The sequence below is a fragment of the Podarcis filfolensis genome (assembly GCF_964270895.1).
Source record: "Podarcis filfolensis genome assembly, chromosome: 5".
Taxonomy (NCBI): Eukaryota; Metazoa; Chordata; class Lepidosauria; order Squamata; family Lacertidae; genus Podarcis; species Podarcis filfolensis.
The window spans coordinates 28,699,492-28,712,453 of record NC_139608.1 but is presented as its reverse complement, the minus strand read 5'-3'; the positions used below and the strand labels follow the sequence as shown (position 1 = coordinate 28,712,453).

At 48.9% G+C, this 12,962-nt stretch overlaps 1 protein-coding gene across 1 annotated transcript in view; it reads right to left on the bottom strand.

Moving 5' to 3' along the window:
• Window positions 1–9,153, bottom strand: part of IRS1 (insulin receptor substrate 1) — a 49,841-nt gene extending 40,688 nt beyond the window's left edge. The window contains 3 exon segments of the mRNA XM_083613718.1: window positions 3,962–7,173; window positions 7,175–7,256; window positions 7,259–9,153. Of these exon segments, the coding sequence (XP_083469844.1) occupies window positions 3,984–7,173; window positions 7,175–7,256; window positions 7,259–7,598 (3,612 nt within the window). The 5' untranslated portion in view covers window positions 7,599–9,153 and the 3' untranslated portion in view covers window positions 3,962–3,983.
• Window positions 9,154–12,962: the final 3,809 nt, after the last annotated feature.

Below are 12,962 nucleotides of genomic sequence, written 5' to 3'. Positions count from 1 at the left end.
GAAGTGAACAGAATGTCTTCAGCTATGAATCAAGCTAAAAGAAAACCGCACCAGTTATTAAAAATGCACAGGAAGAGCCAAACTCTACAGGTTGCAGCAGACTTGACATGGGTTTTTGCTTCAAACAGGACATGCAAAACATTCACTGCCTTAACATGCACAAAAACAAAATGGCAGCAAAATAGCCCCTCTCATAAAGCATCAAAAGAGCAACGTAAGAGGATCAGGAAATGTAAATACTCTCGACTTTAAGATGTCTTAGGAATTGCATATGTTCAGCCAAGAAGGCAAGGGAGAACTGTGATCCCATGTGAGGAGGAATTGAACTCTCTACAACATTTACCGTATTTTTTGCTCTATAAGACTCACTTTTTCCCTCCTAAAAAGTAAGGGGAAATGTGTGTGCGTCTTATGGAGCGAATGCAGGCTGCACAGTTATCCCAGAAGCCAGAGCAGCAAGAGGGATTGCTGCTTTCACTGTGCAGCGATCCCTCTTGCTGTTCTGGCTTCTGAGATTCAGATTTTTTTTTTCTTGTTTTCCTCCTCCAAAAACTAGGTGCGTCTTGTGGTCTGGTGCGTCTTATAGAGCGAAAAATACGGTAATTTCCCCACTACCCTTCTCTGAAGAATGTAAAAAAGACTGCATTGCACCCATCCTCCCAGAAAACCCCCACAATAGCTCAGTTAGCTGAATATGAGAAAGCAACACATATAGTGCTCAGGGGCAAGAGTCTGTCTACATTTGACTATATGATTGTGCTAGTATGTTACTTGAGCTCTGCATAGTTCACTGGACAGCACCCTTGAAAACCACAACTGATTTATTGAAACAACCAAACAACAGAAGTCCAGCACAGCATTAGACAAACCATCAAGGAATAAAACATTAGCCAAGCAGCCCACTTTCATAGTCACCAGTGTTCTATGAGAAGTTGTGTTACCCTGTAACTGTTCTCAGGATCTGCTGGTAACATGACAAAGGAACAACAGAGGAAATCGAGGACCATAAAACAAAGAAATTAACTGCTTATATATATTATGCAGCAACAAAGCTATAAACTCTTAGAATTGAAGCGTCTGGGGAAAGTCAGTAAGAGCAGAAACAAAGTGGAATCTAGAGAATGGTGTCATGAAGATTATTTAGACTACATTTTGAATAGGCAGCAAAAGAATGAGGCTCCCCCATAACAATTCATAGCTGTGCCAGGGATATTGTGACTGCAAATAATGTGGCTGTCAAGAGCGCATCCATGAAAAACATTGTTTTCATTATAAGAAGCACTTGCAAGGCGGCCTACAAATCTTTACTACAGTATCTGCATTTATAGAATCATAGAATTGTAGAGTTGGAAGGGGCCCTGAGAGTCATTTACTCTAACCCCCTGCAATGTAGGAATCTCAACTAAAGCACCCATTACAGATGGCCCTCACATTGAAATTTAAAGGCAGTAAGTGGGTAGAGTGTTGGAACAGGACTTGGGAGACCCAGGTTCAAATACCCACAGCGATGAAGCTCACTAGGCGATCTTGGGCCAGTCACTTGTCAGTATAAACTACTACAAAGGGTTGTTGTGTAGATAAAACAAGGAGGTGCAGAACCATGTACAGCACCTCAAGCTTTTTCTAGGAAAGGTGGAATATGAATGTAATAAATATAGCTACCGTATTTTTCGCTCCATAAGACGCACCAGACCATAAGATGCACCTAGTTTTTGGAGGAGGAAAACAAGAAAAAAAATATTCTGAATTTCTGAAGCCAGAACAACAAGAGGAATCGCTGCGCAGTGAAAGCAGGGATCCCTCTTGCTGTTCTGGCTTCTGGGATAGCTGTGCAGCCTGCATTCACTCCATAAGACGCACACGTATTTTCCCTTCCTTTTTAGGAGGGAAAAAGTGAGTCTTATAGAGCAAAAAATACGGTATTTAAAAATCTACCTGGTGCACATAGGAGAAGCAACAGGACCTACACGATCATTTGTGATTTGCTATGTAGTAAAAAGCAGTGATAAAGGTGCTTACTTTGTTTTTTGATGGTGCAAAATGTTTATTCTGGGTATTCAGAGTTTTCATTTTCAATCCTCACGTATTCAACTACAGGAAAACCACCTCTGTGTTTTAAGGGCATTTACCACTCCCATCTCTCAACACTGTTAGTACTTCTACCCAGCAAACACGTAATTAAAACACGTCACAGAACAGAAGTGTTTGTTATGACATTCTAAGATCAAAAAGCACACTGCTGAATTTGCCTCCATCTGTGCCAGTACAAACATTTCTTACGTCTCACCAGTAATTGCCATGGATCAAAGATAATGGGGGTAGTAGGAAGAGGTCAGATCAGGAGGAGTGTGATAATACAAAGCTCAGGGCAGAATCATAACTGCAGAACATCAAGATTTTGACAAGCATAATGAGTGGAAGGAACACTGTAAGAGTGGCAGCCATATTCGTATCAGCAGTACACACACCCTGGAAAACCTACAGCGGTGATAAAGCATCTCATTATTTTATTATGCTTCCTTGTGCAGACTCATGAGACCATAAACGAACCTAAAACATTCTCTTTGCTACTTCACTCATCACCATAATTTAAATGCAGAAAGTTTATGGAAATTCTGCTTAATTTACTATTTAAGAATTGCTCATTCATCTACTTTTGCTCAATGCAACCCAACTGCAGGAAAGCCTTCTCAACAACGTCAAGCATATTCTAAGTTAGTGTGCCTTTTGTTTCATTTACACTGTGCTTTGCAAACATCATCTACTGGTAATTAATCCCCATAGCAACCCATTGAGGTAAGTATTACTACACGTATTCTACGCATAGGAAAACTTGCCCGGAGCCACAAAACTTGTCACTGGCTCATTCAGGATTAGACTGCAGAGGTTTCCAATTCCAGCTCTCATGCCCTAAGTTAAAGACCACACCTCTTTCTCATATGCAGCATGCACACTTGCTCAGGCACACGCAAACACAGGATTCCTTTCTTTTAGACGCCAGTTTTCTGAAGGTTAAACAAGTAGGACAGCAGAATATTCACAAAGACGCTTCTCAGAGTCTCAGCCAAAAGTGGATTAGGGGATTTCATAGGGAAAAGTATAATGTAGTAGCAACAATAATAATAACAATAACAATGGTGTCTACACGTAAAAGATTATGCTTTGGGAGTGCTGTATTATACGATATATTGTTTCTAAAGGTACAAAAGCAAATGAGAAACAAAGAAACCCATTTAATATCCCACTATCAGGGTTTTAAACAGCTGCAACATTTTTGCAATGATTCCCCCCCCTTTCTGCCTCAATTTCCAGATCAAATGCCATTAGAAAGGATATTAGAAAGGGATATTACACAGCAAAACACAAAGCAAGACGGATTTTGTTTGTTTGAGATATATTAACCAGTATTAACCAGGCTTCAAAACCAAGCATAGCCTGAGATTTCATCTCATGGTTGCTATCTAGTAGCAGTGACTTCCTCCTTTCCCTATCAACAATCCTTTCATAGGACTTTGTTTCCTTGACAAATGTTTATATTATGACCATAAACAGAGCAATATAACAGACCTAACCCTCCTTAACCAGAATTAATGGGATTTGTATGCCCTGACCACCCGTCCTTTAAAACAGACTTGTTCCAGTTCTAACTCACCAGTAAACTGAGGAGCTCTACACACACACACACACACACACACACACACACGGTATGTAAGGGTGACCAGGGGCAAAATAGGGGACTAGATGCAGTGCACAAGTAGATGGCAGAACGGTCAGATCTATTAACGGTTACATAATTTAAACCAACTAACGAAATGTGACCTAACCCATGATGCCTAGCTGAGAGATTGTTCATTTAAGGGCTTACTGGGGGTACCAATTCAAGTCATCTTTTTTGCAATAGTCCAAAGCAGTATCCCCACCCCACCCCTATGAACCAACCATTAGCTCACAGCATGCTCACCTTGTCTCTGGCTCTTGCCCAGCTACTGGATGTCCTCCCGCTTGTGGAAGCTGATGCTGGCATATGCACTTAATTCATCACCCAAGTGGCTACTCCCACAAGGCTGATTAGGAGATTTAGGTGGCTGATGCTGCTGTGTCGGCTGCTTGACCCCTAGCAGAGAAGCGCTCTCCTGAGGGTGGGGGTGGTGATGGTGATGATGCTGGCGGTGATTAAAATCCTTCACTAAGTCCAGGTCGATGTAATTGAGTCCATTCTCCACGCCACCCCCAGCCCCGCCAGCTGCCTGATCCCTCCTGAACGCCACTGTGCCAAGGCCGGAGAAGGCCCCTGCCTCCCCAGATGCAGGCTTGAGCCAGACGTTTTCGAAGGAGGCTGAGCTGTGGCGCTTGGCGTCTTCAGAGCCTCCTCCTGGTCCGTGGGGCAGGGCTGAGGCCCCAAGGCCACCACCAGGCGTGGTCGAGGAAGCAAACGTCTCAGAGCTGTGGCGCCGCCGGCCTCCCTGAGGGTCAGCGCGAATCACTTTGGCACTCTGGCTGCTGCGGCTGGGGCTCAGGCTGACGTGCGTGAAGGCGCTGCTCATCCCCGGGGGCCCCATCATGGACGAGGAGCAGGAGTGGGGCAAGACAGCCGGCAGCTCCCCCGGCTGCGCCTGGGGGTGTTGAGAAGGCAGGCCCACAGGTGGGGGGCTTTTCTCCGGCCTGCCGCGACCCATCCTCATGTCAGCATAGCTGAGCAGGAGGGCCGGAGGGGGAGGAGAGGGGGTGTGGGCACACACTACATACTGCCCCCCGTTGCCCAGCTGCATGCTCATATAGTCTCGGCCACCTGGGGGAGCTGCCCCGGCCCGGCTAGGCTGCATGGATGCCAAGGTAGCTGGGCAAGCTGCCCCCCAGTCCATATTCATATACTCCTCTGAGCTGGAGCCAGCATCTCCGTGGGGCAAAGGCGACGGGAAGGCAGGTTGCTTGAATTCAATGTTCACGTACTCACCAGGGCTTTTGGGCTCTGGGAGCTGTTCCCGAGCCCGAGGCAGAGTGCTGGCCTTTGGGCCATCCAAGGACAGCCGGGTAGGCCTGGCCAGGCGGCTCTTGGTCCGCACAGCTGCATCCACAGTACAAGAAGGAGCAGGCTGCAATGGCTGTGTCTGTGCGGGAAGGGCATACCCCACACCCTCCTGTCCCCCAGGGCCACCGAGGCTGTCACTACTAGTGGAGGAGGAGGAGTCCTCGGCAGCAGTGTAGAGCAAGCGGCCGGAGCTGAAGGACATCCGCATCTGGGCATTTCCCTCTTCGCCTGTCCTGCGTTGCATGTGCTTGAAGGAACGTGGCAGGGAGAAGTAGGAGTAGATGGGCTTGTGGTGGGACCGGGTGGGTCCTTGCACAGATGGCTCTTCTGGGCCTGGAGGTCCTGAGCTGGCGAAGTAGCAATCTGGAGGGGTACTGGTAGCAGATCCACTGGCTGGAGACATGTTGATGTAATCGCTCCCACCACTCGGCAGCTTCCCCTCGTTGCTCTCCACGGAGAGCTTGGGGTGGTGGCTAGTCCCATTCATCCATAATTTGCTGTAGGCAGCAGAACCACTGTCTGGAGAGCAGCTGCCGCTGGGAGACATCATCATGTAGCCATTGGAGTCCACCGTGGCCTGTACATGACGGCCTCCTCTCCCAGGGTTGATGATCTGCTGTGGGGCAGACACACTCTTAGGGCTCATGGGCATATAATCACCACCTTTGGGAGTACTACCACCATTGGGAACTGGGGCCACTCCTGGCAACATTGGCATGTAGCCATCATCAGTGTGTGGGGTAGAGTTGGTCCGGTGGTGGTTGCCCTCCACCTGATGCATCTCTAGACACTCCTCAGGGTAAGAATGGGTTGGTACAAAGGCAGAATGTCGATAGGAGGAGAGCCTGCTGCCGCCACAGGAATAAGAGGGGAGCATCTCGGTATATTCCTCAATGGAGGCCACTGAAGACTGCGAGGGAGTCTTCTGGTGGGAGATGGTAGGGGAGGTACCAGCTGAATGAGTCCTTTTCCTGAAGCCTTTCTCCGGATCACCCACATCCTCACCGCCAAGCCGGGGGCAGCAGGGGGCACCAGGGCAACGGGTCTGCTGCTGTTGAAGGTGGCAAGTGCGGGGGGTGAAATGACCATTAGGAGCTGCGATGCTGCAGCAGGACGAAGCAGCCTTCCCTCCCATGCATATGTAGTTGCTAAGCTCCTCGTCTCCCCGGGCAGGTGGGGTGTGTCCTAGAGAATCAGGGGTCACGCTGCGGAAGGAGCTGCGGAAGTCACAGGGACTGGATCCATACTCGTCTGACGAGATGAAGCCCCCGTCGCTGGGGGAGCCAGAGACCGAAGCGCTGGAGCGACGCGGGAAGAGGCAGTCCGAGGTGGAGCCGTGGCCACTTGTGCTGCTGGACGACAGGCTGACCGGGCTCGTAGCAGAAGGGGAGCAGCGCGAGGAAGGCATTGGGATGGAGCGGCTGTGGTTGAGAGGGGGGTGGAGCCTAGAGCTGCCACGGTGCCTGTGCGAGTGGGTCCGGTTGGCGCTTGGGCTAACTGGGCTCCCGTCCACCGAAGCTGGCCTGGACATGGTACCTTCTCCATCACTGGAGGCTCTGACACGGAAAGAGTTGGGCTTGCCCCCTGTCCCTCCTCCCACACCACTGCCAGCAGGAGAGGTAGCTGTCACGCTCTCAGTCCTGGACCTACGGCTGAGCCCCACCTGGCTGGGTGGGGGGTTGTTGACATGGTGCCTGCTGCGGAGAGGCACCGATATAGGGTTGGAGCAGTTGGAGGAGGACTGGCTTTTGCTACGGGGGCGGAACTCCTCGCTCATGGCCCGCATAGCCTCCAAGATGGTCTCATGCATGTTCTGGGCTACTACCGAGTCATCTACTTGCATCCAGAACTCACCTGGTCCGGTGACCGCAGAACGCCCCACCTCAATGAAAAAGAAGTTCTCCGAGTGGCCACACCGCCGGATGTTGAGCAACTGCAGCACCACGGCTGCCGCGTCAGAGTTCAGCTTGACGAAGCTGATGGTCTTGTTGGTTAGGCACAGGCGGTAGATGCCAATCAAATTCTTAGTCTGGCCCAGACCTTTGGGTTTCAAGATCACCTGCCAGACTTCCTTGAATGCTGGGCCAGGAGCCATATCACCATAGGTGTCCTCCCCTGCCTCTCCCATCCCAATGCTTCCACCACCCATGGTGACATCCCCATGGTGGTGGTGGTGGTGGTGGTGATGATGGTGGTGGTGGTGCTGATGGCTCTTGGCCCGGTTGTGCAGTTGTAGCAGAGCCTGGTACCAACTCTCCTGCTCAGGCTCGCTGTCAGCAGCAATGGCAAAGTGTTCGTCCTTAGTGTAGAGCGCCACAAGGTACTTATTTTTGGAGTCTGCCCTCTTGTTGATGTTGAAGCAGCTCTCCAGCGGGATAGAGCGCTTGGGGCCCCCCGACTTGTGCCTCCACTTCTTTTCATTTTCATAGTACTCCAGCCGGGCGGGTCCGGACTCGCTGGCTGCCCTCAGCACGAAGAAGCGCTTGTGCATGCTCTTGGGTTTGCGCAAGTAACCCACCTTCCTGACATCTGAGAAGAAGCCCTCGTTATTATCCGTGGGGCTCGCCATGCTGGAAGGGGAGAGAGGTGGCAGAGCAGCTCTCCTACTGCAAAGGGGCAGCTTCCGAAACAGCAGAGGGGGAAACAAAGCAACAACAACAAAAGAGAACTAACGGAGCAGCCCAAAATCCAATTCTTGCAGCAGCAGCAACCAAACAAAACAAAACCCCAGCAAAACAGCACTGCAAACACCCCCCCTTCCAAAAAGGGGATAGGAAGAGAGTAGCAGGCAAGAGAGCAGCTGTTCAGCGTCCTTCCAGCTCCAGAAGCAGAGTTTGGGTTGCTGTTTTTATTTCCAAATCACCCTTCGCAGGAGAAACGTGGCTTTCAAAAGTCCAGTCCAGGAAAGTCTCGTCCGAGCAGCCGCCGGGAAAGGGGAGAAGTGCATAATTTCATCCGTGAGGGGTGGAAATTCCTCCAGCGACGGGAGCAGGATGGGGTTCCCCCGTCGCTTCCCTCCCAAACAAACAGCCCCCTCCCCTTCTCAAGTTACCCCTCAGCAAGGAGCGAATTTCAGATGCCGATTAAATATCCTCTCGCGTTGGGAAGGGAAGATTTGCTTTTGCAAAAAAAAAATAATAAGAGGAGAAGGGAGGAAAGTCTCCGTCGTGAACGCTGGCAACCCTTCTTTCCGAAAGCAAAAAAACAACAACAGTCAGTCAAAACACCACACCAACCACCTTGTTTTTCTTCCCCGCCAAAAAAATGTCAGTCAAAATATCCTTCGCGGGAGAGAGAGAGATTCGGGGGGGGGGGGGCGCGTCGAAAAGAACCCAAACAAACAAAATATCCGGGGGGGGGGGAATCAGCGCCGCTGAGACTGCAGCTTCTTCAGCTTGTGCAGGAGAAGACTGGCGACCCCATTCAGTCCCGTCTGGTTAGGGCGAGAAAGTGCCATTTCGACACAAAACGCGGGCAGGCGGCTGCAGGGGCGAGAGCCGGGAAGGAGAAGGCGAGGAGGGGAAGCTGCCCGAGCGGAGGAGAAGGAGGAGGAACATCCTCGCGGCGGCGGCGGCGGCGGCGGCTCCTGCTTCCACCTCCTCCGCCTCTTCTTCATTCCAGTCGGGAAAGTCTCGGAGGGCACTCGCAGCAGCGGCGGCGGCGGCGGAATCCGTCTCCCTCCTGCACCACCGCTACGTCCTCTTCCTCCTCGTGCGCCCCAGGATGAAGGAGGCGAGCGAGGGGGGGAAACAGCAGCCGCCGGACTTGCTTGCTTGCTTTGCTCGCTGGCTTGTCTCTCCCTCTCCCTCCTCGGGCTTGCGGCGGCGGCGCCCGCAGTAGCTGCAGCTCCGCAGACTTTCCCGAAGAGCCCCCGCGAACCAAAACAAGCGGCTGCCGTCTGTGTTTATTATGAGTCCAGCCCCCTCCAGCCGCCGCCGCCGACACTCCGTCTCACTCCTAGGAGAAAAACACGTGATGGCGCCAGTGCGTGGACCATCCCCATCTCCAGCCCCAGCAGCAGCAAGAGCGCGGGAGAGCAGGGCGAGGTGGGAGGGAGCGGGGTGGAAATAAGCGCCCACGCGCAGCCTAGCTTAGTTAGCGCGGCATTCCAAGCCCGCCTTCCCGCTCCCATGCCTGCCGCGGCGGCTTTTTCATTCAGCACCGCAGCCAGAGCGCTTACCTTTAGGCGCTGATCGCGTCCGGAGCCTCGGCGGGGGGTCGCTTTCCTATTGGAGCACCTGCCTGTCCTTCTTTGGGCCTCCTAAGGGTTGTGTGGAGAGAGCCAGACGGGGAGGCAAACCCAGGCTTGGTTGAGAAGCGCGGCGTAGTAGTTTGTTATGTATAATATGTGTGTGCGCGCGCGCGGGAGCGAGCTCGCGCCTTCTTTCACTCACACACACACACACACACACACACACACACACGAGGGAGAGAAAGAGTAGACGCCATTCATTGGCGTGATATTTATAAAACGAGGGGGTTGCGGGTCTCGCTTTGCCTTGCCGCCGCCGTGATTGAAGCAAAGGTGGGCGCCGTGCCGAGGTTTTTCATCCCATAACCCCCTCATTATTTAAAACAAAATGATTTGTAAGGAATTTTTAAAAAAAAGGTCACGATTTGCAGCGCTTTGCGGAATAATTAATATTTCCCCCAGTCGCCACGAATTGCTCCTGTTTTCCCTCCCTTCTCGTTTCCGCTTGTCAACCTAGCATTCAGGTCCCCCAAGCCTTAAACGTTTACATGGAAGCAAGTCCCATTGAATGTTATGGATCTTTAATTTCAAAAAAAAAAAAAAAAAGGTCGAGGATAGGGGAACTTGTGGCCCGCCAGGTATCGTTGGACTGCAACTCCCATCATCCCTGGCAATTGGCTCTGCTAGTGGGGGCTGATGGGAGCTGTAGTCCAACAAAAAATGTCTGCTGGTCTGGTGGGCCACAGGTGCCATATATATAGGTTTAGGATCCGTTTTCCAGCAATTACTCCTGAGGGGAAGGTGACCAGAAAACATGACTATAAGAAGAGGGGTGGGCAAAATATCAACCAGAGGGCAAGAAGAAGTCGTGCTCCCACTTTGGGGGTCACACATACTGAAATCTGAATAGCCCAACAAATGACACAGAAATTGATTACTTTTTATTTTCTATGTTCCCCTCCCTTTCCACAAGATGTGGCGATGCCCCTTTGTTTACATGGCTAAAAGGGGGCTAGACAACCCTGTGGACAGATCTATCCAGAAGTATGTCCAGAGACAGTGTGCAATGTTTGCTACGCTGAAACACTCATACAATATGCATTCTGTGATCAACTCCCGTCCGGAAACCAATGTCCCCACTGTGGAAGGACGTGTGGATCCAGAATTGGCCTCCACAGTCACTTACGGACTTATTGTTAAAACCGTGTTTATGGAAGACAATCTTACTCAGCTACAAGTGATCGCCAAAGAAGAAAGATGCATTCTGTAACAGGCATCTGGTCACCGCACCTCAAAGAGGGTGTTGTAGTGCTGGAAAGAGATGCAGAAAAGGGCAATCAACATGCTCAGGTGATTAAAAAAATTCCCTAACACAAAAGCTCACAGTGTTTGGGGGAGAGGGCGGTGAATAAGTGGGGACATGAAATCATACATATTCTGAACAGGGGTGGTTTCTTTCTTTCTCTGCCTTTCATAATACCAGAACCCAGGGTCATCCAGTGAAGCTCAATGGTGTAAGACTTGTAACAAACCAAAGTACTTCTCCACACATTAGATAGTAAAAGTTTGGAATTCGTTTACAAAACAGTGTGGTGTGGCTTCTAATTTACACATCTTTAAAAGGGGGTGTGGGTGGCGCTGTGGGTTAAACCACAGAGCCTAGAACTTGCCGATCAGAAGGTCGGCAGTTCGAATCCCTGCAACGGGGTGAGCTCCCGTTGCTCGGTCCCTGCTCCTGCCAACCTAGCTGTTCGAAAGCACGTCAAAGTGCAAGTAGATAAATAGGTACCGCTCTGGCAGGAAGGTAAACTGCATTTCCGTGCGCTGCTCTGGTTCACCAGAAGCGGCTTAGTCATGCTGGCCACATGTATGCCGGCTCCCTCGGCCAATAAAGCGAGATGAGCGCTGCAACCCCAGAGTCGGTCATGATTGGACCTAATGGTCAGGGGTCCCTTTACCTTTAAAAGGGGATTAGGGAAGTTTGTGGAGGATAAGGCTATTAATGACTATTAGTCATTATAAATACCTCCAGCAGAGCAAAAGCAGAAGAGTGCAATCATGTTCCTTTCCTGTTTGTAGGTTTTCCATAAGCATTTGATTGACTACGGTGGGGAACAGGATACGGGACTAGATATTGGCCTTCGATCTGATCCAGTAGGACTCACCTTATATTCTTATGGGCTAGCAGCTGATACTTGGAATTATTTGATCAAAACTGAAAAGTGGTGATCATATGTATTCTTCCAGGCAATAATGAGGCTACCCAATGGTAATGAATGTGTGGTGTAGACATCCAATTTTATCTCTAAATTTACTTAATCTGGTAATCATTGAAACAACTCAGCAGGAATATGAATGTGCAGGCTGTTAGGATGCCCACTCTTTGTTCTTGCTATTATCATTGTTTAAAGTTTTATGAAGCCTTCTGAGTATTAAACAATGAACATGAAACCAATAACACCTTTTCTATTACAAAGTTTTAATGTTCCTATACTCTGAGTCACATGAACTCAGCCTACAATTAAAGCATTGGTTTGGTGATGACACTGGTATCATTACCACTGTGTCACCTGGATGAATGAGGTAGTCTGAGCCCAGCATTTTATTGCCAGTTTCAAGTAAACTGCAAATTAAACTTGCTGTCATAGATAATTGTTTAGAAAAATTGCTTTAACAATCATGGACAATGGATACACCTGTACATTTGTTTAAACTACAGCTGCACTACTGAATAAAGAATATGATGTTGGTGCCATTTAATACTAAGCCTCAAATTACATTATTAAGAAAATTAGAAAAAGTACCCATTCTAAGGCTATCATCCTCAGCATTCTTGTTTAAAAATATTTTTTAAAAAATGAATAGGACTTGTTTCCAAGTAAATGAGTTTTAGGAGTGGAGTAACACTGCCATACTCTAGTCAAATATGTATACTTTTTAAAACCTTCAACTACAACCTCAATTAAACCATAGAATCTAACAGACATTGTGGTTATTCTACTAACTCTATATTTGTATATCATCTATGCAGCTTTCCCATACATTAATGTTGTCATTCTAGTTCACTTTATGAATATTTCGGCTTCTCCCAGTTAAAGGCAGGCAAACAGAAAGAATACACAGAGAAAAATATTCCCAAAAAGAGAAGGAACAATGCTGAGATGTGGTGGTTAGAGTGTTGGCCTATGACCTTGGCGACTAGGATTCAAATCCCCACATAGCCATAAAGTGCACTGCGTGGCCTTGGGTCAGTCATTGTCTCTCAGGGTTGTGAGAATGAAGTGAAGAGGGTGGGAGACCTTCAGCTATTCAGTGGAGTTCCGATGATATCATCATCATGGGTTCATTTTGAACCATCAACAACAAGTTAAAGCTGAATAGCTTAAAAGAGGGAAAGGTCATATGCCTACAAATCTGATTTTATTATTGCAAACGACTTGGACTTGAAAAGCAATATACAAACACTGTAAAGTAAATATAACTGGAGTTGTCTTTTATGAAATACACACAGATTTAGATTTAATTCTTATCAGTGCTATTTTTCTAGAAAAATTGGTGCAGGAAAGCACCATGGACGCTTCCCTTGTTCTCTTAGAATGGCAATGGTGCCCACCTGAGAGGTGCCAAAACTGAGTTCCGACAAGTTCCAGCTGAAAAACAAGCCCTGATTCTTATATATCTGCATTATATGATTTTGTCGGTCATTATTGAGGGATCTTTGATTCTGAAAGTTAGAAAATG